Here is a 26,832-nt window from a genome sequence, read left to right as displayed (position 1 = left end):
ATATGACCACTGCTGTGAGCAGCAAAATAAAAGTGGTTACAGGGTTTGTTTGTTTTTTTAAAAAATCACATTACACTATTAGCAATGAGTCCTGGGAAAGGAAGAAGGACATAGAGATAATCAAAGTTTTCACTGGAAATGGGTTTAAACTGCATGATATTTGCAATTGTCTCCTCATGATTAAGGTTTTAATCCCATGGTACATCACTGTAGGGCCCTGGGTTGAATATGGATACTACTTCTTTATACTGTTGTATATTCAGCACTCAGTGAGGTAAATTTATCAAACCAGAGCAGGGCAAATTGGAAGAAAACTGGTGAAAGTGAATGCAGTTGTTCACAGCGATGAATCCGATTCTTTAGTATGGACATCTGTTCCACGTTGGCACCACCATTCCACCAATTGCCCTGGCACTGGTCTACCTTACTGTTCTGAAATGTTTTAGGTGTGAATTCTCAGTTACAGTGTCTGACTGGGAGCTGGAAAAGCTGAGGAAATCCACTTTCTGGCCAAGCAGCAGTAGTCATGTGTTGCTGCTCTCAGTGAAGACCTGCTACAGGCTTCTATTGGGCGTGATAACACATGGTTTCTGCTGTTTGGCCATCAGGTGGATTTTCTCAGTTTTTCCACCTCCCAGTCTGACGCTGCTCAGTTATGTGAATGTAAAAACTGCAAATTCCTAATTTTTTTAGTTGAAGGCAATACACAGGTTTGCAGCATTATCTAGTTTATCTATTGGAAGTGATTGCCATCTAGTGGAAATGTAGAATATAGCAGCAGGCAGAGTACGACCCATAAATGAATAGTTTGGGATCATATGCACAAGGGTTAGAACCTCTTTTGTGTCTGTAACTGTCATTCCTGTTGCTTTTGAGGAGCGTTTTAACGCTGATTGCTGGAGAATGTTTTGCGTTTCAAGTACAAACTAGCCCTTATAGAGCCTTTTTCCACTGGCAGCGTTCTGATCCCAGGCGCAAGTTTGCGGTGTCCCAGAAATCGTAGCCATAGGGGAACTGTGATTACCCTTGTAATTGCGGTGCCTCTTTTCCACTGCAACAATTGTGCGTGATGCGATTTTACCTAAGTGAAAGCGCACTGCTTACTGCAGTTTTCCTGCGAAATGCACTTGGTTAGTAGTCTATGGGAGCCCATGAAAATCGCATAGCAAGTGTGGTACTTTGTTATTTTCATGTGATTCACTTATGTGGCGAAATCTCACAAAAATCACAGTTACGTTATTCATAACGATGATTACATAAAAGAATTGTGCCGCAACCTACCGGAAATCACTTTTGCGTAGCACTGGAAATCATGATCAGAATCACAGCATGTTGGCAAAAGCGATTGTGATTTGCAGTGTTAAAGGGCTCTTACTGATCATGCACCTCTGTGCACTTTTATGGTTTTAATATGAATTCTGAAGGAGGGAGGAGCGCCACCAGACACCACACAAATTTTGTGGGCCTGATACACTGTAGGACACTTCCAAAGCCCCACCTCCACAAGGTAAAATATCAGGCTCAGTGCTGGAAAACTATCTGTACCCCCTAACAGTTGCCTTGTCTGGTCTTCCCAGGCACGCAGTGTGAGGGGAAGCAGTATTAACCCCACCGAGGGTCTAACTAGTCTTCAATCTATTAAAAATGCTTTTGTCAGTTTCCTGTCAGGACAAGTAGTATAAGAAATGTACCCCAATGAGGATTCAAGCTTTAGTTAAAAAAAAAATCTGAACTATGCTATCCAAAATAAATGTATAAACAAATCTGCAGTTGGGTTTCAAAATGATTTTCCATTGTCTCGATCAGGTTTTTGATATACATGTTATTATATACGGTATGTTAATTTTTACTCAAATCTTCCTGTTCCCTTTCAGATGGTGAGCTTTGCAGTTAACCCCTTCTCCTCAAGTGACACATTTGACATCACGGGTTCTGTAGGAGGTCTGAGCCTTACCAGCACCAATGGATCAGCCATCCCTATAAAGGGCCTGACAGAATACATAGAGGTAGCAGCATAAACTACTCTTTCACAGTCAGCTTGTGTTTGTCCTTTCAGTGATATCACCTTACTATGCTCTAGAATGTCAACGGGCCCTCTCAGCTGCTGCTACACGGGTGGGGGGGTGAACACACACATGACATGGGGCGGCAGGTGGTGGCAATATAATTTACAGTAGATTTCATGCTGAAATCTATTGGAAATTGTTGAGCAGGTAATAGACCTCTCTCTGATCACATTCTACCAGAGAGGGATCTATCAAATGGTCGATCTGGTGGCCATTTACTAATGTATGGCCACCTTTGCAAAGAAGTTGGACAACTGAGGAGAAAGGGAGTTAGGATAGAACATTTTTAGTTCAAATTGGAATTGCTTGGCTACCAGGTGGCTCAGCTCCTCTGTAACCATCAACTGACTGTGAATGCAGCAGGGGGTGGTCAACAATGCAGTTATCATGCAATTCACACCTATCACATGTAACATCAGGTGAGGACTTGCTGCCTGTCTAAGTGTTGTTCAGCTAGTACCACCACCACCTCCTCTAATGCTGCACACATGGAGGCCACTGACATGATGAATCCACCACTGTCAGTCCACATGTGAACCACTCTTCAATTATAAGTGGTGTTCCAAGTCAACAAGCAATGTTAGGAGTTGCCCCTCCCTTGAGTCCTTCATTAACAAAGTACATCATAATTAAATGAATAAAGTTTTCTGAAAGGTAGTGCAGGTAACTCTTTCTATGTTCCTGCAGAAAAAGGTATGTGATTATTGTATGTATTTGTACATGTAAGGTGTTCCCATGACTAATAAGCTGAAGTTTTCTAACACAGATAATGTTGCCTCGAGATTCTGCTGGCGATATAGAAAAAACCATAATCTACCTAGCTAACTTCACGTCTGTCTTGGTAAATGTGACATCGGGGATCATGCCTCTTGTCATTCACCTGGAGCCCAGCGAGCCCATCCCTCTGCTGCTTTACCTGGGGTATGGCTACCAACCTAATGAAACCAACTACGACCTGACTTTCCATCTGCCTGATGCTCAGTATCCGGGAGGTGAGTCTCATGTATTGTGCTGCCTCATCTAGGATGTATATCTATACTCACATTCCACTTTAGAAGACCTAGGGCTTGATTTACAGAAGGGTGCTAACTCAGTTAGCACGCCTAAAAGCTTTGGGCGTGCTAACTAGGGTGCTAAGCAGTTAGTACGCCCAAAGCTTTTGTTGATCGCGCGCAAAATTTAGCGCTGCGTGGTGCGCGCGAACCGTCGCAACAGGTGCAACTAAACCGTTGCACTGGGTGCCCCTAAAACGTTGCACTGGGTGCGCCTTAAACGGCGCATTGTGCGATGTTTCTGGCGCACCCGGTACGACGTTTTAGGGGCACATATACAACCAGGTGGCAGGCAAGGAGCTAGGTCTGGATGGAATGCAAGTTTGGCAACAGATCAGCAAATACAGGGACAGATTAGGAATAGATCAGAACCAGGGATGTCCAGAGACTGAGGCTATGAAGCTCCAAGTTCTGGCTCTGCTGAGTTCTTGCAGAGCTCTTATGTAGAGAGGCCACACCTGCTGTATGATGAAGCCTGCAGATAGACCAGAGCAACACAAGCACAAGGTCTTTCACGAGCAAGGATGAGGCCACCTGCTGGTGGGCGGTGGAAGACAGACAGAAAGTGGCAGAACTTTGCTTCTAGCACCCTAATTTTTAGTATTTGGCTGCCTTCTATAAGGAAACCACGTTTTTCACAGTAGATGTCTTTTAACAGTGTTGACAACAAGAGCTGTGTATTTCTTACTTTAAGTTTTTCTTCTGTCTGGACTTTGGGCTTTAAAGTGTGAAGATTTTTTTAATCGTTCCTGAACAGAAAATAAAATTCCTTTATCAGCAGGCAGAACCTGTGTTGCTCTGAGGTCTGCGGTGTCTGATACAACATTCAAGCACCTATCGCAATGCATTGAATTAATAATGTCTAAATATAGCTATTGTTCATATGGTTTCTCCCAAGATAACTTCTACACCTTGGTGATAAACCCGGAGGAACTGTTTGGAGAAGGTACCTACTACCTGACACTGAGACCAGCCCTGGCCGATAGTCTCTTGGATGGGAGCTACATCTCGGTGACGATGACCTCTTTCAGCACCCAGTGTGTGTTCTGGGATGAGAACAGCCAGAACTGGAACAATACTGGCTGTCATGTGAGTGTAATCATTAAGATGTACATAATTACCAGTACATTATCATAAAATGACCATAATTACTAGTATAATATACATATCTTTGATGTGACTTCAGCAGATACACACAGTACTTGTTGACAGGGGCGTAACTAGTGGGGGAGTGGCCACTGCAAGTGCAGGGGGGCCCGGAGGTGTGAAGGTGTGAACTGCTAACCTTCCCTTTCTCTCATACTACTACAAATCAGGTGTGTTTGTGGCTACACGAGTTATGGGTGTGAAGATCCTGATGGCCACACCCAGTGCAGTTTCTAGGCTAAAATGCACCCAGGGCGAGGGTGTAAAAATTGCGCCCCCCCCCCCCCCCCCCCGAAGCAAGGTATGGGTGCCCGCAGTGTAGGTTAGCCAGGTCTAGTTGCACTCAGTATAAATTCCCCCAGAATAGGTCCCCCCAGTATAGGTAGCCAGGCATAGGTGAGCCAGTATAGTTGCCTCCGGTATAGGTTAGCCAGGTAGGTGCCTCCAGTATAGGTAGCCAGTATAGTTGCCCACGGTATAGGTTAGATAGGCAGGCGTCCCCGGTATAAGTTAGATAGTTAGGTGCCCCCAGTACAGGTTAGCTAGGTGGGTGCCTCTAATATAGGTAGCCAGAATAGTTGCCCCCCGCATAGGTTAGATAGGTAGATGCCCCCAGTATAGGTTAGTTAGGTAGGTGCCTCCAATATAGGTAGCCAGTATAGTTGTCACCTGTATAGACTAGCTAGGTAGGTAGGTGCCCCCAATACAGGTTAGATAAGTTAATGCTCCCACTATAGGTTAGATAGGAAGGTGCCCCCCAGTATAGGTTAGGAAGGTGCCCCCCAGTATAGGTTAGATAGGTAGCTGCCCCACAGTATAGGATAGGTAGGTGCCCTGCAGTATAGGTTAGATAGGTAGGTGCCCCCCAGTATGGGTTAGATAGGTAGCTGCCCCCCAGTATAGGTTAGATTAGGTAGCTGCCCCCTCAGTATAGGTTAGATTAGGTAGCTGCCCCCCAGGTTAGATAGGTAGCTGCCCCCCAGTATAGGTTAGGTAGGTGCCCCCAGTATAGGTTAGATAGGTAGCTGCCCCCAGTATAGGTTAGATAGGTAGCTGCCCCCCAGTATAGGTTAGATAGGTAGCTGCCCCCCAGTATAGGTTAGATAGGTAGGTGCCCCCCAGTATAGGTTAGATAGGTAGGTGCCCCCCAGTATAGGTTAGATTAGGTAGCTGCCCCCTCAGTATAGGTTAGATTAGGTAGCTTCCACCCAGTATAGGTTAGATTAGGTAGGTGCCCCCCAGTATAGGTTAGATTAGGTAGGTGCCCCCCAGTATAGGTTAGATTAGGTAGGTGCCCCCCAGGATAGGTTAGATAGGTAGCTGCCCCCAGTATAGGTTAGATAGGTAGCTGCTCCCCAGTATAGGTTAGATAGGTAGCTGCCCCCCAGTATAGGTTAGATAGGTAGGTGCCCCTCAGTATAGGTTAGATAGGTAGGTGCCCCCCAGTATAGGTTACATTAGGTAGCTGCCCCCTCAGTATAGGTTAGATTAGGTAGCTGCCACCCAGTATAGGTTAGATTAGGTAGGTGCCCCCAGTATAGGTTAGATAGGTAGGTGCCCCCAGTATAGGTTAGATAGGTAGGTGCCCCCCAGTATAGGTTAGATTAGGTAGCTGCCCCCTCAGTATAGGTTAGATTAGGTAGCTGCCACCCAGTATAGGTTAGATTAGGTAGGTGCCCCCCAGTATAGGTTAGATTAGGTAGGTGCCCCCCAGTATAGGTTAGATTAGGTAGGTGCCCCCCAGGATAGGTTAGATAGGTAGCTGCCCCAGTATAGGTTAGATAGGTAGCTGCTCCCCAGTATAGGTTAGATAGGTAACTGCCCCCCAGTATAGGTTAGATAGGTAGGTGCCCCCCAGTATAGGTTAGATAGGTAGGTGCCCCCCAGTATAGGTTAGATTAGGTAGCTGCCCCCTCAGTATAGGTTAGATTAGGTAGCTGCCACCCAGTATAGGTTAGATTAGGTAGGTGCCCCCCAGTATAGGTTAGATTAGGTAGGTGCCCCCCAGTATAGGTTAGATTAGGTAGGTGCCCCCAGGATAGGTTAGATAGGTAGGTGCCCCCAGTATAGGTTAGATAGGTAGGTGCCCCCCAGTATAGGTTAGATAGGTAGGTACCCCCCAGTATAGGTTAGATTAGGTAGCTGCCCCCTCAGTATAGGTTAGATTAGGTAGGTGCCCCCCAGGATAGGTTAGATAGGTAGGTGCCCCCCAGGATAGGTTAGATAGGTAGCTGCCCCAGTATAGGTTAGGTAGGTGCCCCCCATGATGAAGGGGGGAGCCGCAGCCGCGGGGAGGGCAGCTCGACCTCTCCCTCCCTCTCCCCGGGCCGCCCTCCATGCGATCTCCCCTCGGACGGAGTGCAGAGTAATGCGCAGGGAAGCGCTATAGAAAACTACTCACCTCGCTGGCTCCAAGTGCTGCTCTCTCGCCGCCAGTCTCATCTCTGCCTACACGCTGATACACACACACGCTGCTAAACAGGAAGCAGCGTGTGTGTGTATCAGCGTGTAGGCAGAGAGAGGAGACTGGCGGCGAGAGAGCAGCGCTTGGAGCCAGCGAGGTGAGTAGTTTTCTATAGCGCTTCCCTGCGCATTACTCTGCACTCCGTCCGAGGGGGGATCACATGGAGGGCGGCCCGGGGAGAGGGAGGGAGAGGTCGGGCTGCCCTCCCCGCGGCTGCGGCTCCCCCCTCCATCACAGCTCCCCCCTCCCAGCAGCGCCCCGGGCGACGGCACGCCCCGCACGGCCGTAGAAACGGCCATGGCCACACCTGTTCTATGAGCTTTGTAGGATGGGCCGTCAGGGTGTGAGGGTCACCAAGGGGAAGCAAGGGAAGGGTTGTGAACTTTAAGAGGCCCCATTAAAGTTTTGCTGGGGGGTCCCATGATTTGCAGTTACGCCCCTGCTCAGTTTGGTTGTCAGCTGAGCTATTGCCACCCACTTCATTATTATTCATAATTTTGAGCTCTGTGGGGGTGTGGCTTAATATCACAACTGAGTAGTAGCACGTAATATTGTAGCCCTACCAGACATTTGTCCTAAACATTTCTCCTGAATTTTGTAAAGGTTTGTTAGCACAAGTAGCTAAGTCTATGTGGTAAATACAAAGAATCACATATGGACATACAATTCATTCACTGATATTTCATTTTTGACTTTAGCTGGGCTTTGTTAAAAACGTAAATCCTTTTTAATATGGACATAATTACTGCAAGTTTGTCCATGTAATTTCCTGCACGAGAAAGTTTAATTGGTCAACTTGGCCTACCATAAACTTTTGAAGAAAATGCACATGTGCAGAGTAGTGATGGCCCCAGTCACCTGCCTCAATATACTGTGCGAGGTGCAGCCCACTACAATGAGAGAAAGGGTGGGATAGGTGGTCTTTGTGGGTATATGGGGAGAAGGTAGCTGGTAGGCCACTTAGAAAAGTGTTCTTTGAGCTTGAAGTGGTGGGATTATACTCCCAAAACTAAAATTTCACAAACTAATCTTCATTACATAAAATACCATTTAAAAGCATTCCCAAGTATTCCCTGTGTGTAAAATTGTATATTTTCACTGCAGAGAACAGTAGAAGCTTGCTTATCTCTTGTCATTGTCAAAAAGTCAAGAATCTCTCTGTGCCTGTGTCTTCACTCTGCCTCCCTCCTTTTCTGATGAATAGACATATTGCCCACACAACAGCAGAGTCACTTCAGCAGAAAAGGATGGTGGCAAAGTGAACACACAGGCACAGGGAGATTCTTGCTTTTGCCAGTGACAAGAGATAAGCAAGCCTGCACTGCTCTCTGCAGTAAAAAAAACAAAAATGTACACACAGGGAATTACTTGGGAAGGCTTTCAAATGTTCTTTTATGTGACTAAGAGTAGTTACTGAAATTTCAGTTTTGTGAGTGTAATCCCACTTTAAGGCTATACAAGCTTTGTACAAGCCTAAATAGAGTTTTATCTGTATTTTAATGTTTTTTTAAACAACTTGCAAAGAGTATCCATTGAAATGATGGCTGTTTGTCTTTTTCAGGTGGGACCTCGGACTTCCCCGCACAGTACCCAGTGTCTCTGCACACATTTAACCTTCTTTGGCAGCTCATTTATTGTCATGCCAAATGCCATTGATGTGAGCAGAACAGTTGAGCTCTTTGCTACCTTTGTGGACAATCCTGTAGTGGTGACCACGGTCGGGTGCATTGCTGTTGTGTACATTCTAGTGCTGATTTGGGCCAGAAGAAAAGACATCCAGGATGATGCCAAGGTCAGGCTTTTTTTTTATTATTATGCATTTCCTAATCGCTGTGATTGGTTTACAGTGATCAGGAGCCAATGAAAGCCAATACCATAATATATTTTGGTGGGCACAGGCACTAATTCTCTTTATACAACTACAATGTATTTGCTCTTGAAACAACCCAATGTGAGAGAGAGAGTAATTATTCACATCCTCTATGCATTTTTACATATTAGGGACAATAAACTAGCCAACTCATTTTGGACATTAAAGTTATATCAAAATGAAAATAATATGTTGAGATAAACAATAGAATCTATCTTCCGTCTCCTTAAAATTACCTTTTTAGATATCCCCCAGTTTTTTTTATTTAAAAAGTTATTTTAAGAGTTTTTACTGTTTCATTGTCTCTGCTCAATGACACATTCACTGAAGTATGCCAGAACTAAAATATATGAACTATTTGCTCTGTTTAACTCTTTTCTGCTCTTGGAAGCCATTTTCTGCCGGAAATGCATTTTATAGCTTTAATTCATTTTCAGTTAGGGTTACCCTATAGCAGTGATGGCTAACCTTGGCACTTGGCTGTGGTGGAACTACAAGTCCCATGAGGCATTGCAATACTCTGACAGCTCTAAGCATAACTGAGTGAGGCAGAGGCATGATGGGATTTGCAGTTTTGTCACAGCTGGAGTGCCAAGGTTAGCCATCACTACCCTATAGTCTAACCAGGTCTGGACCAGATTTGACTGGACAGAAACTGTCACTTGCATTCCTGATGTTTAACTCTTTCAGACAGAGAAAGAAAAAAAGGAACACAGCATATGTTTATGTCATTATGTCACATCAGTATTCCTTTAACCTTTCTACGACCGCGTCACGCCGGTGGGCGTGATCGCGGTGGCAGTCCCAGTACCCTAACGCCAATTGGTGTCAAATCCTGAAGCTGGGTTTTGCAGGAGATTGCGCGGGCTGATGCGTGCGCATCTCCTCTAGGAGAATGTTAGACGGTGAAATCGACGTCTATTTACATAGTACAGCGCTGTGATCTACGGCAGTGATGTACTGGGGACAGCTGTGTGACACAGCTGTCCCCTCTGGAGGCAGGGAAGTGATCCGTTGTCATAGGCCGAAGCCTATGACAGTCGATCACGCTGATTGGCTGGCAGGGGAGGGAGCGTTAGGAAAACAAAATAACATTTATTGTAAAAAAAAAAAAGGAATAAATATTTATTAAAAAATAAATAAACATCTTGGGAGCGATCACAGCACACCAGCAGAAAGCTCTGTTGGTGGGCAGAAAAGGGGGGAATTACTTGTGTGCTGAGTTGTGTGGCCCTGCAGCGAGGCCTTAAAGCTGCAGTGGCCTAATTAGTTAAAAATGGCCTGGTCACTAGGGGGGTTTAAGCCCGAGGTTCTTAAGTGATTAATCACAGCTTTGCTTACTATCAAAACCGTGAAGATTGTCATCAGAAATCCTAAAGATGTGACCTTTCAAGGAGTCATGGCCAGTTCACATTGGGCGCTTTACCGCGATCATGTTTACATCCGCGATCACAATTCGGCAGCCCAAATCTTGCGATTTGCCGCTGTTTAACGCGATTTGTGCTTGTGATTCCCATTCAATAGAACGGGAATCACAGAGCAATCGCCCCCAAAACGCTGCATGCAGCATGTTTGCGATTATTGAAATCGCAACTGCTGCAGTGTGAATGTATCCATAGGGATACATTGTAGCAGCACTTTGCTGATCAGCACTTTGCTGATCACCCGCAATCAGCAAATCGCTGAAAAATCGCCCCAATGTCAACCAGCCCTCAGAGTCCACTTCCTCACTAGGAGGACAATGTCAATGGTTTTTATTTCTTCATTGTATGCACGTGTCTGGATAATTATTTGGTTCATACCATATAAGGGATTTTGGATAGTAATATGTTACCTATGTATCCCCAATCCAGTATTAGCTGGAACATGGAGCAATGCATAAGATGGTATATCTCACAATCATAGTATGGGCCAAAGAAGTAAACAAGCAACCCTCATTATGGTGTGTGAATTGTGTCTGTGCCTGCTCACTCCTCTGGTGATACTGCTATCCTGAGACCAATCTTGTGAGACATACAGGGAAATAAGTGTCTATCTTTGACCTAGGTGAAGATCATAGCACTTGAAGACAATGACCCGTTTGCTCAGTACCGATACCTAGTCACGTGCTTCACTGGTCACCGCAGAGGAGCTGCCACTACCTCCAAGGTATGTGTATAAGAGGATAAACGCTATAATAGTCTATGTAGGTATCCATCATTTTATACCACGTTTTCAAAACCACTACATAGATCAAATGGCCAGAAAATGGTGCCAGTATTCTGAAACCTTATTATTTTTGTTAAAGAATTACAAATCGTAAAATAAAATATTACTTTAAAATATAAAGCATTTGGGAAGACTTTTGGGGAAAAATGTAACTCTTTCTGCTGTGAAGTGAAGATGACCTTCGCAGATATTGTCCTTCCACCGTGTCTGTGTGCCAGGACATTCTCACAGATATCAGATGTTATCAAGCTATCCAGCTGGACAGACAAGGGACATGACATGTTTGAGGGAAATAAAGTGTCCTGTGTGTGTGATATATCCAAGGAGTAGTGATGGTCATGTCTACGAGAACTCATGGAGAAGCATGTGATCAGTTTGGTCAGGTGACAGATATGTAAGTCTGATTTTCTGTTGTGATTTGCTAGTCATGATCATGTGCAGGATGTGATCATAGCAAATCAGAGCTTTGCAAATCTATCAGATGACCAAACAAATCACATGCTTCTCTGTGAGTTCTCCTAGACATGACCATCATTACCAAGGAGCAAAGCAGCAGCAGATATATGGATATGAGGAACATACTCTGAACCATGAAGAGATGGGGTACATTCTTGGAGATGCCGTCCTCCTCCACAAATAGTTAACTACATCTAGCAAGGCATACGCTATACTAGAAAGGTATGAAGAGAGATTTGCTGGGGGGCTGTCTATGGTGAATACTTGCTTAAAATAAGCAATGCTATTGCAATATCAGAATTGACACCATTATCTTTTTAAACTGGAGAAGTACACAGAGCTTAAATGAATAAACACAAGACTTCCATAAATTGGACAGTTGTGGATCCTAATTTTTCAGCTCTTGGAGATACAGCAGAGTCCTGTTTAACCAGTACTTAACTAACCAGCAGTCTCAACCAAACTGCACAAATTGCCGGCAGTACTCACAGTGGTGAATGCCAACTCTTTAGGCTGTTTGTGGGCTTTGCTGTGCTTAACATTCCTGGCGGTAACCCCGTAACCCGGTAACCCCCATAATTATGTTTTTGCTTGCTGCGTGTGCATACCGATCGCTGCCGCTCCGCGCCGATTTGCTGCTACCCACCGCGCCGCCTTCCCCCCTCTCAGACCCCTTGCACAGCCTGGCCTATCAGCGCCGGGCAGCGCTGAGGGGTGGATTGGGACTCCCAATGACATCACGACGTCGGTGACGTCATCCCGCCCGTCGCCATGGCGACGGGGAAGCCCTCCAGGAAATCCCGCTCTTTGAACGGGATTTCCTGATCGCAGATCGCCGGAGGCGATAGAAGCGGGTGGGGGGATGCCACTGCACAGCGGCTATCATGTAGCAAGCCCTGGGCTCGCTACATGATTTAAAAAAAATAAAAATAAAAAAAAACTGCTGCGCTGCCCCCTGGCGGTTTTTAATAGACCGCCAGGAGGGTTAAAGTACTAGTGACCTATAAGATGTCAGTAGGAGGCGGCTCCCTCTGACACCTGATAGGTCACTGCTACTCAGCAAGTGGCCACAATTATGAACTGTCATCCCTGAGCGAGACCATTGGTTCCAATTAACAAACAGAGCAGCTATCGAATCAAATTCAGCTGCATCAGACAGGTGACAGCTGAGGATGCATTCTCTTTCACAGAGGTACAATATCAGTGTGGAACCACCTGAGAACTCTAATGAATTTACACAAAGGGAGTAAATATTTACTGTATATTTCAGATGCTGCTTTGCAGATGCTACTATGCTCCGCCTCTACCCTCGGCAGCACAGTTCAGGGACTCAACCCTCACTGCAGCATGTACGTTGGCGCCAGTCCAAATTGAATTATTCAGACCATACTACGCAACTGACTCCCCCCCCCCCCCCCCCCCCGCCCCACACACACTTTTGGTGGAGAAAAAGTGTGTCTTATGGTCCGAAAAATACGCTACCTACTTCTATTGTTCTTAGTATTGTCAACAAATTTTTTAAATTTAAAATACATGTAAAAACGTACAAATAAGAAGTATGTTTCTTTCAGAGTAAAATGAGCCATACATTACTTTTCTCCTATTTTGCTGTCACCTACAGTAAATAGTAGAAATCTGACAGAACTAACAGATTTTGGAGTAGTCCATCTCTTCATGGGGGATTCTCCGCATGGCATTTATTATTTCTAAAGAGACAATCCCTGAAAAGGATTTATATAAAGATGCTGACCGCCCCCCTACCTGTTTCCACTTTTTTTGGGCAGTTGGGCAGGGCAACTTGCCATTCACTAAGTGCTTTTGAACATGAAGAAAACACTGAGAATCCCCTATAAGGAGCTGGGCTAGTCCAAAACCTGTCGGTTCTGTCAGATTTCTACTACCTACTGCAAGTGACCGCAACATAGACGTCATTTATGTCTCACTTTACTCTTGAAGAAATGTACTTCTTATTTGTATGTGTTTACGTTATTTTACATTTTTACGATTTTTGCGATAGTGGTCCTTTAAGAAAAACCTTTGTAGTACTATAGAAGGACATGTACAATGGTCGAGATACAGGTACTAGTCTAAGACTTTGGCCATACACCCTGTGTCCTGACCTGGGTTTAGTTTTTGGCTCAGTCTTCTTGTCTTGCAGGTGACCATCACACTGTATGGCTCTGAAGGAGAAAGTGAGCCCCACCACCTCTATGATCCAGATGGCGCTGTGTTTGAGCGTGGAGGGTCTGATGTTTTCCTGCTCACCACCCTGTTTCCTCTAGGGGAGCTGCAGAGCATCCGGCTTTGGCATGATAACTCTGGAGCAAAACCTTCATGGTTAGTATGGTAACTCCCTACTATACATTTATATAACACTGACATTATTTGCAGCACTTTACAGTGTACATCAAACATGTCACTAACAGTCCCCCAGCAGAGCTCACAGTGTAATCCCTGCAGTCCCCTCCACTGTCTACATAGGATTAATGAACTTTCTGGTGGTGGAGGGAGGAGAGACATAGGCTATGTAATACTGGAGTATGGGGTAACTATACTGGGCACAAAAGCAACCTAATACCGCAATTAAGGACAAGGGGGAAGCAAAAGACCATATAATACTGTAATCTGAGAAATGGGGGCCAATGTTAATTTTCGCTCTAGGTCCCATTTTCCCTATAACCGGCGCTGTGTAGTGGGAATGCACACATTGTACAGGAAAAAAAGCAGAAAGCTGTCCGATTTTAAATCACAGAAAACTGTTTTAGCGTAAAATGAGAATGAACGCAAACAATGTACAATTCCCGAATGTGGGCCATTAAATTCAATGACTAGTGCAGGGTTGTTTGTTTTGCCACATGTGGCTACACCCATGCCAATGAAACAAGTGTGCTTCTTGCTTAAGTCACCCAAGGAACCAAATTCTTGCAAAACAAAGCAGCCCAGCTTATAGTAACGTAGCTGTAATATTAATGTTGAAAGCCTTAACGTTTTGACACAAATTAAAAATTGCTTTGAATGGGCATGTGGAACGTTTTTTATGTCACTGTTATGCCTGCAGCACATTATTGGGAGGGACACTGTGTGAACTCTGTACACCTAGAGACAATGGGGTGGGGGGGACATTTGTCAGTGCTGCACTGGACTTTTTAAACATTTGTCTGCCATTTTATACAGTACATCCAGACAGTCATGCTGAATTTATTACAGTTTTTACAAAATATAATGCAGAGGCATGAGCTCACTGCGTAGTTGAATTAGATAAGTCAAGCAGTTTTTAGTAAAGCACAGCAATTACACACACAGCTTAATTGCAAGCAAAAATCAGTTATAGTGATAAAACCAGATGAAAATAAGTGGTGCAGATATGTGACCAATGATTTCATGCTGCAGCTAATCAGCAATAGCAGTACACAGAAAGCTAACTATGTATGCTAAGCTAAGCTGGCATACACACCTCACATGCATGCATACACTCATTATTATTAGTATTATTTAGCATTATATATAGCGCTGACATCTTCCACAGCACTTTCCAGAGTCTATATTGTCTTGTCACTTAACTGTCCCTCAGAGGGGCTCACAATCTAATCCCTACCATATAAGGGAAGACGCCGAGAGCCCAGTATAGTGTAGTATGTACTGTAAATTGGGTATGGAAGGTAAGTATAGATAGGTTATACTCACAAACAAGGGTTACCGTCCAGATAACCACTATTTCAGCAGGTGAGGAGATCAGACCTGTCCCCACTCAGGATTAAGAAGTCACTCTCTGTAGATCGGGAAAAAGGAAGAATTCCCCTCCACCAGGGGTGGAAACAACTGCAATAGTAGTACAGAGGCGCCAACAGGGTAAAAACAATATTTCTTTAAAATGGATAAAATGAAGTAGGTAGCGGTGGACTTACCCCTCCAAAACAGACACACAAAATTGTTGTTTTAAACAAAAATCAGTTTATTTACATACTCCGAACAAGGTGCAACGCATTTCGCAGGTATACCCCACTTCCTCAGGCAATAAATAGGAGCATATCACCAATGAAAACAACACATTTTTGTGTCTGTTTTGGAGGGGTAAGTCCATCGCTACCTACTTCATTTTATCCATTTTAACCTTCTGCCGACCGCGTCACGCCGACGGGCGTGGCCGCGGCAGCCCCAGGACAGCCTAACGCCGATTTGCGTAAAGTCCTGGGGCTCTGTTTTGCATGAGATCGCGTGCTGGCTGCACGCGCATCTTCTGCTCTGTGGGCTCCGCTCTGCTCCGCCTTCAGTCTCCGAGCGGCGATTGCCGCTCGGGAGACTGTTAGACGGCGTAATCGCTGTCTAATTAGTGGTACAGCGCTGCGATCAGCAGCAGCGCTGTACTGGGGACAGCCGTGTGACACGGCTGTCCCCTCCATATGCTGGGCAGTGATCAGCTGTCATTGGCTGAAGCTACAAGGAAAAAAAAAATAGTACAGCTCTGTTGGTGGGGAGAAAAGAGGGGGGGGGAATCACTTGTGTGCTGTGTTGTGTGACCCTGCAGCTTGGCCTTAAAGCTGCAATGGCCAATTTAATAAAAAAGTGCCTGGTCTTTAGGAGGGTTTAACACTGCGGTCCACAAGTGGTTAAAGAAATATTGTTTTTACCCTGTTGGCGCCTCTGTGCTACTATTGTAATCCCTACCATAGTCATATGTCTATATATGTCTATGTATGTATGTATCGTGTAGTGTATGTATTGTAGTATAGGGCCAATTTAGGAGAAAATTCCAAATAAAATATTGTTGCCATACATTTAACTAGGGACATAATTTAAACATAATAACTGGGACAAATGGGCAAATAAAATATGTGGATTTGATCTACAGTCACAAGTTTTATTTTAAAACTATAATGCCTGAAAACTGAAAAATCAGGCATTTTTTTGTTATTCCAGTTAAAATGCATAAAGTAATTCTTAGCAAAAAATAACGACCCAAAGAAAGCCCAATTTGTTTTGCGAAAAAAACAATGTATAGATCATTTAGGTGTAATAAGTAGTGATAGGTATTGGCGAGTTAATGGGAGGAACCCTGAAAGGTGACAATTGCTCTGGTCCATAAGGGGAACACAATTTGTAGTGGTCACGTGGTTAAACATTCGTCAGCACACAAGATAGCTGCCCAGTCCAACTGTCAGTGAACATATTTGGCAATGATTATCTAATATCTGTACCCTACTGTATATGTTGCCGTCCTTATCCAGTGCTTGCTCTCCCCAAGGTATGTGAACAGAGTCCTGGTACACGACGTGGAGAAGGACCAGAAGTGGTATTTCCTGTGTAACTCCTGGCTTTCTGTGGAGGTGGGGGACTGTGTCCTGGACAGAGTCTTTAGTGTGGCCACAGAAGAGGACATGAAACAGTTCAGGTAACCATATTATTTCATGTAGCATATGAAAATGAAATCACTATAAATTCATATCAGTGCCGGAGGCTTATCTGTCTACAATGCAAAAGCTAAAACATGTCCTGCTGATGCTGAGAGCAATGGAGAATGTTCTAAGAATGTTGAGTTGCACCTCTTGCTGGAATTACCAGTTACTGTTTATTCATTTCTGCTCTATTCACTGCAAGGATTAAAGGCAAACATTGTTTCAGATTTTGCACATACTAAATACAACCATTCCACAGTGTTACTAAAGGAAACTGTCAGGTTGGATTGTCACCACCTACGTGAGTATGGCACATCGGTGCAGGGCTTTTCAGCACACGTACCTATGAATTAGCCACCGGGAGACTTGGGTGCAGGATACAGACGATATATGGCTTACTCTGCTGCTGCACCAGTCCCGGTGGCGTTAATTACTATTCCCCCTCCAGGTCGACGTGGATAGTGGGGAATGATGTAATTCGGCTTCCAGCTATTGCCGGTGGCCGAATTACAGGGTTTTAAAAGTAAGTTAAGCTCCGTCTTCTGACGGCACCAAAGTTACTCACTGTGCGCTGCTATAGCTGTAATCCGTATTACGGCCTATGGTGGCGCTGGCTGCGCCCAAATATCCTTCGCTGTTTTAAACAGTGTTCATTTCCGCGCAGGGTGAACTGAATGACGGCTTACCCTGCTGCTGCACAAATTCAGGGTGGCACTAAATACTATTCCCCCTCCGAGTCAAAGCAACTCAGAGGGAGAAGTAATGTGGGGTCTGACAATCACTGGATCCCCGAATTACCCATTCGCAGCACACGGACTATAGTATTACTGCTATAGCCACGCCAAGCTTCAGCGATATGCAGTAGGCGCCAAAAAGCCCTGCCTTGCCTCTGGTTGGGGTCTTACGCTTTGCGCATACTTCCTGACAAAAACTCACCTTCTTTTTAACACCACACCTTAAGTTTCCCCTAATAAAAACTCTTGACAAAAAAGTCTCCTTGGTGCCCAACCTTCTATTCTGTTCCTGGTGAAAATCCCCTTCCTGATGAATAAACCTAACCTCTTAATTGTAACTAATACCACAAGTCCCCCCACCCAACACACACACATCCCATTCCCTAACTCTTTCACTTTCACTATCTACACCTAACTCTATCCCTGTTTATCAGCTTAAAACCGCGCCATACTCATATTTTATTGTTTTGGCTTCAGTGCTGCCCAATCCACTGTCACTCCAGTGAAAGCGTCAGAGCCAGATTCATCCCAACTGCTTCCCAAATGCTGGCGCCCAAATCAGCACAGTATTACTGAAGAGAGTAGCGTGGCCCAGTGTACTTCCCCTTCCTCCTCCACCCAATCACCTTACTCTTTGTTGTACCTACTAGTATGTGATTATACATTGCCACACCCACATACTGTATATCCATTAGAGAAGGGCAGCATCACTGCTCCAGTGTGCCTATGGCTAGAGCACCATAAAAATGTCGCATTGGGGTCCATGTTTTGCAGTTACACCTCTGCATGCAGATAAGTTGTTTGATGATTTAGCCCTATAAAGAATACGAAGGATTCATGTTTCATTTATATTCAGACTCATTTACAGCATCATAATTTACCCATTTCTGTTTCCAGCAATCTGTTCTTCATGAAAACTTCCAAAGGTTTCCGTGACGGCCACATCTGGTACTCCGTGTTCAGCCGCTCTCCCAGAAGCCCTTTCACCCGAGTGCAGAGAGTGTCTTGCTGCTTCTCTCTGCTGCTGTGCACCATGCTGACCAGCATCATGTTCTGGGGAGTTCCCACAGACCCTGCAGAGCAGAAGATGGACTTGGGTAATCAAACAGACGTTACTGATTTTAATGGAAAAAAATAGAAAAGTGAAGATATGTCTACAGAGTTTTTAAAGTTACCACTTCCCACTAATGAATAAGTAAAGAATGGAAGGTCATGGAAAAGCCTACTGAAAAATCTATGCTAAATACAATTTTGCCTACTAGTAGGTATTTGCAAATATTCAGCTTCACGGGAGCAAGACATTATTCCCAAAAAAAATCACTTCAAGTAAGGGCCTGAGCCCACTGATGCCGTTGTGTCCGCTTCTGTCCGCTTTTCAGCCTCTGTAACATTGGTGTGTAACTGAAAAGCGGACACAACTGCATCAGTGGGCTCAGGTGACTGAAAATACAAATAGATGCCCCTAAAAAATGTCTCAGAAAATCAAAGCATACATCCAGAACCACTGATTTATAGCACATCTATAGCCTATTCATTTTACAGATCCATATAATCCACCCTGTATTGGGCTATGTTGACCGCTATTGGTGCAATATGAAATGGATCTAAGATAAGACTTTTGAGTAAGAGTTCTTACAGCTTACTACTCTGCAACTCGTCTGCATCAAAAGTCTTACCTGGGCTCAAATGTTAGCTATTCCTGTTCAGTAAGCCAGCACCTGTAAATTATTAGGTCTTGGGCAAGACTCCCCAACACTGCTGCTGCCTACTGAGTGCGCTCTAGTGGCTGCCTCACAACCGCTTTGAGTTTGTCAGGAGAAAAGCGCTATACAAATATTGGAATTATTTTTATGTCTAAGTCAGTACTTTGCACTGGCGCACGGAAGGGGGTGTTCCGGGTGTCTGGAACCACCCCCTCGCACTGAGACCGGAAGTGCCTCCTGAATTTGAGCAGCGGCAGCCACAGATGTTATAGCGCAGCTGCCACCCGCTCATGTGTGTGCGCTGGGGATGCAACGGCTGACTAGATGTCCTCTTTTCCCCGGACAGGTCCTCCCAGGTTTTGAAATGTCTCGGGTGAAGAGAGCTGGTGAAGAGAGCCGTGAGTCAGAAGAGCCGAACAGCCAAGACTCAGTCCAGTGTTTTCCCCAGAGCCTATTAGCTGGGCAGTAGTGTTGTCCGGATTATGAACGATTCGGATCTTTGATCCGGATCTGTTTTTGTGAGTCAAATCATCCAGATCATTCTGTTCATTGTAATGATCCGGATGATTCGACTCACAAAAAAGATCCGGATCAAAGGGAAAACACTGGACTGAGTCTTGGCTGTTTGGCTCTCTGTCTCTTCAATCGTCTCTTCTGACTCGGTCTGTGTTCGGCTCTCTTCACCGGAGACATTTCAAAAACCTGTGAGGACCTGTCCAGTGAGTGATTTTGTTTTTTTTCACAGGTACATTTTTTTTCTGGTGCCTGCTGCCCACATTGTAATTTTCTGGTAACTGCTGCCCACATTGTGATTTTCTGGTAACTGCTGCCCACATTGCAATTTTCAGGTAACTGCTGCCCACATTGCGATTTTCTGGTGACTGCTGCCCACATTGCGATTTTCTGGTGACTGCTGCCCACATTACGATTTTCTGGTGACTGCTGCCCACATTGCGATTTTCTGGTGCCTGCTGCCCACATTGCGATTTTCTGGTGACTGCTGCCCACTTTACGATTATTTTCTGTTGTCTCATCCCCACATTACGATTATTTTCTGATGGCTGCTGCCCACAGTACGATTATTTTCTGATGGCTGCTGCCCACATTATGATTATTTTCTGATGACTGCTGCCCACATTACGATTATTTTCTGATGACTGCTGCCCACATTACGATTATTTTCTGGTGACTGCTGCCCACTTTACGATTATTTTATAGGTAAATGCTGCCCAATTTACAATTAATTTTTGGTGAAATGCTGCTCAATTTACGATGAATTTCTGGTGAAATGCTGCTCAATTTATGATTAATTTCTAGTGAAATGCTGCCCACTTTACGATTATTTTATGGTGAAATGCTGCCCACTTTAGGATCATTTTATGGTGAAATGCTGCCCATTTTACGATTCATTTCTGGTGAAACATTGCTGCATTAGGATTATTTTATAGTGAAACATTGCTGCATTAGGATTATTTTATAGTGAAACATTGCTGCATTAGGATTATTTTATAGTGAAACGCCCCATTACGATTATTTGGTGCCTATGGGGAGGGCCCCATCCTCATTTTCGCAGGGGGATCCAGTGATTTCTAGTTATGCCCCTGGGGAGGGTCTCTCTGACTGGCGGTATGAGAGCGGGGGTATTAGGGGGGCGGCGCAGAGATACATTACCTTTCTCGGTGGCGGTGATGGCCAGGTCTCCATTGCTAGTTGGCTGCCTTCCATCCTGGCTCTAACATGACGTCACCACGCCATCCAGCCGCAGCGGCCACGCTCCCCCCCTGAAGGCCATTGGACATCAGAGTATGCGTCCATGGAGAGAGAAGTACTGCTGCTGGGTGAGCTGGAGTCTGGATAAGGCAAGTGCAGCCAGGGCTCACTGAGAGGCAGGGCGGGGGGGGGGGGGATGTTTGGAAGCCAGCCAGACAGCCATTCCATGATCCACCATATGTGAGAGGGAGAGAGGGGGGGTTCATCTGGCTATATATACAGGGGGGATCTGACTATATACACTGGCTATATGCAGGGGGGTCTGACTATATGCACTGGCTATATGCAGGGGGATCTGGCTATATACACTGGCTATATGCAGGGGGATCTGGCTATATACACTGGCTATATGCAGGGGGATCTGGCTATATACACTGGCTATATGCAGGGGGGTCTAGCTATATACACTGGCTATATGCAGGGGGATCTGGCTATATACTCTGGCTATATGCAGGGGGATCTGGCTATATACACTGGCTATATGCAGGGGGGTCTAGCTATATACACTGGCTATATGCAGGGGGATTTGGCTATACACACTGGCTATATGCAGGGGGATCTGGCTATATACACTGGCTATATGCAGGGGGATCTGGCTATACACACTGGCTATATGCAGGGGGATCTGGCTATATACACTGGCTATATGCAGGGGGATCTGGCTATACACACTGGCTATATGCAGGGGGATCTGGCTATACACACTGGCTATATGCAGGGGGATCTGGCTATACACACTGGCTATATGCAGGGGGATCTGGCTATACACACTGGCTATATGCAGGGGGATCTGGCTATATACACTGGCTGTATGCAGGGGGATCTGGCTATATACACTGGCTATATGCAGGGGGAGGCATCTGGCTACATACAGTGGGTATATGGCTATATACAGGGGGGATCTCTGGCTATATATACAGGGGATCTGACTATATACACTGGCTATATATACAAGGGGGATCTGGCGAAATACAAGGGGGAATGTACTGAACGGGGAGTCATCTGGCTATATACTATAAATGGGGATCATGTGGTTACCTATCCTAACTGGGGGGGGGGGCTCATCTGGCTACCTGTGTGATAAATGGGGGTCATCTGGTCACCTATACTAAAGAGGGGTGGGTTAATTTCGTTATCTATAATAAAGGGGGGTTATCTGGCTACTTAATCACTGCCACATTATATATATTTTGGCGAAACACTACTGCATCATGTGTATTTTGTAGGGAAACACTGCGCATTGTGTGTATTTTGTGGAGAAATTCTGTGCATCATGTGGATTTTGTGGGCAAACGCATGCGCGGTAGTGTGCGGCTTGCCAAAAGAGACCTATCAGGAATCCCCCCCCCCCCCCCCTTGAAAATCCTGGATTTGCCCCTGCTTTGCACTGATGAACAGTGGTTCTGGATGTATTCCTAGCTCTTCAGGAGCACAAAGGAATGATTTGTATAAACGCTAACTCTTAGACTTAAAGTGTTGCATTGTAAGAGTGATAAATTGCTCATGTACAGTGTATACTTACAAATACCTTCTGTTTTACGAAAGCAAAAGTGTTCTTAGAATAGTTTTTCAGTAGTGCTTTTGGTTCCTTTTCATACTCTGCAAATATGCTAGTTGTTCTGGTTCTCCAGAATTTCTGAGCACTCTGTAACATCTTAGAGCCATATCAGTCCATTCCTTGCACTGATGAATGCTGGGCCAGGAATTGGATCTGGAACTGAAGTGATGCAGGCCGTGGACTCTTAATGGATTATCACTAAGGGTTCACAATTTTACGTGTTTGTGCTTAGACAATAACAGCACCTCCGCTGTCACCGTCCAAGGCATAACCCTCTAGACTTATCTTAAAAGTGTTGCTGTTCAGGAATGCTGCACTGTTTTGTTTTTATCTGTAACACAACACTGCCACTTCTGTGCATTCCATCCAGAAAAGGATTACCGTAATATGAAAAGGGGCCCTGTGCAAGATAGCAGTTTTTGCCCACCACTGTGCCCACCACAATTAGTAAGAATTGGTGGGTGCTAGCATCTACTAGGCCCCTAGTCTTTCCCCAGGCCTTAGGAAATTGTCTAGGTTTGATTTGTGGATGAGCCAGCTCTGACAAAATCCCATGAAATAATATTATTGAGGTTGTGTGATTTGGTGCTGTAGCATCTGGTGAGTGACTAAGCCACTTCTAAACAGCCTTTTTTTCCATCACATGGAGACAAGCTTAAACAGCAGAATGAAACATCATTGATATGTGAAGAACACACTTTCGCTGCATTTAACAAATACATCAAGGTATAAAAGCAGGTTATTATTACCTTACGTGAGTACACCATGCATTATATCCTAAGACTAGGATATAGTTTTTTGAGTTTGTGAGGATGTGAGGATCAGATGTTGTGACCCATCCTTACTAGTAAAAAGTAGCAATCTGTGTAGCTGTCTGTCTACCTTGAGGATTAAAGGTGCCCATTAACGGTACAATTTTTTCACCAAATGGGATATTTCAATGCAATTTTTATTATCAAATTGTATAGAAAATGTGTTACTTATGAAGGCAATTGATAATTGATAATTGTGGGCAGCACTGTGGCGTAGTGGTTAGCTCTCTCGCCTTGCAGCGCTTGGTCCCTGGTTCGTATCCCAGCCAGGACACTATCTGCAAAGAGTTTGTATGTTCTCTCCGTGTCTGCGTGGGTTTCCTCCGGGCACCCCGGTTTCCTCCCACATTCCAAAAACATACAGATAAGTTAATTGGCTCCCCCTAAAATTGGCCCTAGACTACAGTACGTACACTACATAATATAGACATATGCCAATGGTAGGTATTAGATTGTGAGCTCCTTGAGGGACAGTTAGTGACAAGATATATATATATATATATATATATATATATATATATATATATATATATATATATACACTGTACAGCGCTGCGTAATATGTCGGCGCTATATATAAATACTAAATAATAATAATAATAAGGAACGATTCTTTGTTCCATTGCTAAATAGGATAAAATCGATCCGAAAGTTGGATTTTATTTGTATTTTGAATTGTTCAGTAAATGTGAACAATCGATAATTGCCTTCCGATTACTTACGATCCTTCAAGTCGCATTGAAAGATCGCATTTAGTAAAAAATTGTACCGTTAATGGGCACCTTAACCACTTAAGCCCACAGGGTTGAATTTTTTTTGCATCTGAGCAACTTTCACCTCCCATTCATTTGCTAATAACTTTATCACTACTCGGCACAATGAATGGATCTATATCTTGTTTTTTTCGCCACCAATTAGGCTTTCTGTCGGTGATACATTTTGCTGAGAATTAATTTATTGTAAATCCATTTTAACAGGAATATTAACCACTTAACATCTCAGTCGTTTTCAGCTTATGCATCCGAGCAATGTTCACCTCCCATTCATTAGCCTATAACTTTATCACTACCTATCACAATGAACTGATCTATAGCTTGTTTTTTCCGCCACCAATTAGGCTTTCTTTGGGGGGTACATTTTGCTAAGAGCCACTTTATTGTAAATGCATTTTAACAGGAAGAATAAGAAAAAAAATGAAAAAATTCATTATTTGTCAGTTTTCGGCCATTATAGTTTTAAAATAATACATGCCTCCATAATTAAAACCCACGTATTGTTATTGCCCATTTGTCACGGTTATTTCACCATTTAAATTATGTCCCTATCACAATGTATCGCGACAATATTTTATTTGGAAATAAAAGAGCATTTTTTCCGTTTTGCATACATCACTATTTACAAGCTTATAAAAAAAAAATAGAGAGAAATATTTCATCTTTACATAGATATTTAAAAAGAGTAGACCCTTAGGTAAATATTTATGTGTTTTTTTTATTTTATAGTAATGTTTTTTTTTTTTTTTATTAAACATTTTATGTGGGCATTTTTGGGAGGGTGGGATATAAAAGTGTTTTATTTGGGGAAATATTGGTGTAGTGTAATCTTTTTGGGTATTGGGTTCCTGGAGAACTGGGCAGACTTTGCAGTCGGCTACAGGTTCTACAGCAGGGATGGGCTGCACCTTAATGGGGAGGGTGCAGCTGCATTGGGGGAGAAGATGGCTAAACGGTTGGAGGAGATTTTAAACTAGGATCTGGGGGGAGGCGGGAGGATAAAGTCTCAATACATAGACAAGATGAGGTAAAAAGACAGTGGGAACCTATCATTATGGAGGGTGGAGAGGGGGGTGGGGACAGTGTAAAGATTAAGGAGGTTGGTAAAAATTCAAGTAGCCAATTTCATGTAAACAAAATTGGTAAATGTGGTGGTAAAAATATAAAGTGCATGGTAACCAATGCTCGGAGCCTTGCAAATAAAATAGACGAACTAGAGTTCATTCTGAATGACAAAGGCTATGACATTGTGGGAATAACCGAGACATGGATGGATGAAAGCCATGACTGGATAGCTAATTTAAAAGGATACAATGTGTTTAGGAGGGATAGAACAGGGAAAAAAGGTGGAGGGGTTTGTCTCTTTGTTAAGAATTCTCTTACAGCTGTCCTCAACGATGAGATGGAGGAAGATTGCGAAGATGTGGAGTCCGTTTGGGTAAATATTCATGGTGGAAATAAAAGTTGCCAATTGCTTATTGGGGTATGCTACAGGCCACCTCTTATTAATGAAGCTGCAGAACTGCGATTACTACAGCAGATTGAAAAAGCTGCAGGTAAAAATGAGGTCATAATTATGGGCGACTTCAACTTTCCAGACATTGACTGGAGTATTGAGGCTACCCATTCTGGTAAAAGCAGCAGATTTCTGGCAGCACTACAGGACAATTACTTGACTCAAATGGTAACTGAACCAACTAGGGGGAATGCGTTACTGGATCTGATCATTTCTAATAGACCAGATAATGTATCAAATGTGCAGGTTCAAGAACATTTGGGAAATAGTGATCACAACATGATAACGTTTGAGCTGGTGACTGATAGGCCACGGGGCAGCGGGACCACTAAAACTATGAACTTTAGAAAAGCAAAGTTCACTCAAATTAGGCAGGCACTAAGTTTGGTGAACTGGGATAATGTACTACAAGGGGAAGACACTGAAGGGAAATGGCAAGCTTTTAAACTTATACTCAATCAATACTGTAGTATGTATATCCCATATGGAAACAAAATGTCTAGGAATAAAAAAAGGCCTCTATGGATGAATAGAAAGGTTAAAGATAAAATGAAGAGGAAAAAGAATGCCTATAAGGTCTTAAAACAGGAGGGGACAGAGGCTGCACTAAGCAATTATAAGGAGTGCAATAAAAATTGTAAAAAAGAAATTAGGCAGGCAAAGATTGAAGCTGAAAAACAAATCGCTAAGGATATCAAATCTAACCCAAAAAAGTTTTACAAGTACATTAACTCTAAAAAAAGAAAGGTTGACTGTATAGGACTCCTAAAGGATGAGGATGGGAACTCAATGGTGGATGACCAAGGTAAGGCAGAGTTATTAAATGCTTTCTTTGCTTCTGTCTTCACAAAAGAAACAGCACTGTTGCAAACTACAGAGGCGGAAGAGTCTCAATCTTCTAACTGTAATATTAAATACTTAACGCAGGAAGAAGTGAAGGCAAGACTAAATAAATTAAAAATAGACAAGGCACCTGGCCCGGATGGCATGCATCCTCGGGTCCTAAGGGAATTAAGTTCAGTTATAGATAAACCCCTTTATCTTATCTTTTGTGACTCTCTTGCAACTGGCAGAGTCCCAGTGGATTGGCGTACAGCCCACGTTTTCCCATTATTTAAGAAGGGCAAAAAATCTGATCCAGGAAATTATAGACCTGTAAGTTTAACATCAGTTGTATGCAAACTATTTGAGGGGTTACTAAGAGATACTATACATAACTTCATAGTAGAAAATAATCTTATTTCTCAGCATCAACATGGGTTTACTAAAGACAGGTCCTGTTTGACTAACATGCTCAGCTTTTATGAGGTA

At 43.9% G+C, this 26,832-nt stretch overlaps 1 protein-coding gene across 2 annotated transcripts in view; it reads left to right on the top strand.

Moving 5' to 3' along the window:
- LOC137539266 (polycystin-1-like protein 2) overlaps positions 1–26,832 on the top strand; it is a 134,370-nt gene that overhangs the window by 38,779 nt on the left and 68,759 nt on the right. For both annotated transcript variants that reach the window (XR_011024971.1, XM_068261822.1), the window contains 8 exons: positions 1,875–2,006; positions 2,833–3,058; positions 4,017–4,207; positions 8,290–8,520; positions 10,645–10,746; positions 13,421–13,599; positions 16,505–16,651; positions 18,287–18,486. Coding sequence is in view for 1 of the 2 variants with exons in the window: in XM_068261822.1 (XP_068117923.1) it covers positions 1,875–2,006; positions 2,833–3,058; positions 4,017–4,207; positions 8,290–8,520; positions 10,645–10,746; positions 13,421–13,599; positions 16,505–16,651; positions 18,287–18,486 (1,408 nt within the window). In the remaining variant the exon portion in view is untranslated. The remainder of the gene's footprint in view (positions 1–1,874; positions 2,007–2,832; positions 3,059–4,016; positions 4,208–8,289; positions 8,521–10,644; positions 10,747–13,420; positions 13,600–16,504; positions 16,652–18,286; positions 18,487–26,832) is intronic.

The sequence above is a fragment of the Hyperolius riggenbachi genome, chromosome 11 (genome assembly GCF_040937935.1).
Source record: "Hyperolius riggenbachi isolate aHypRig1 chromosome 11, aHypRig1.pri, whole genome shotgun sequence".
NCBI lineage: Eukaryota > Metazoa > Chordata > Amphibia > Anura > Hyperoliidae > Hyperolius > Hyperolius riggenbachi.
Note: the sequence above shows the minus strand (reverse complement) of the source record. Positions and strands in the feature narration are given on the sequence as shown.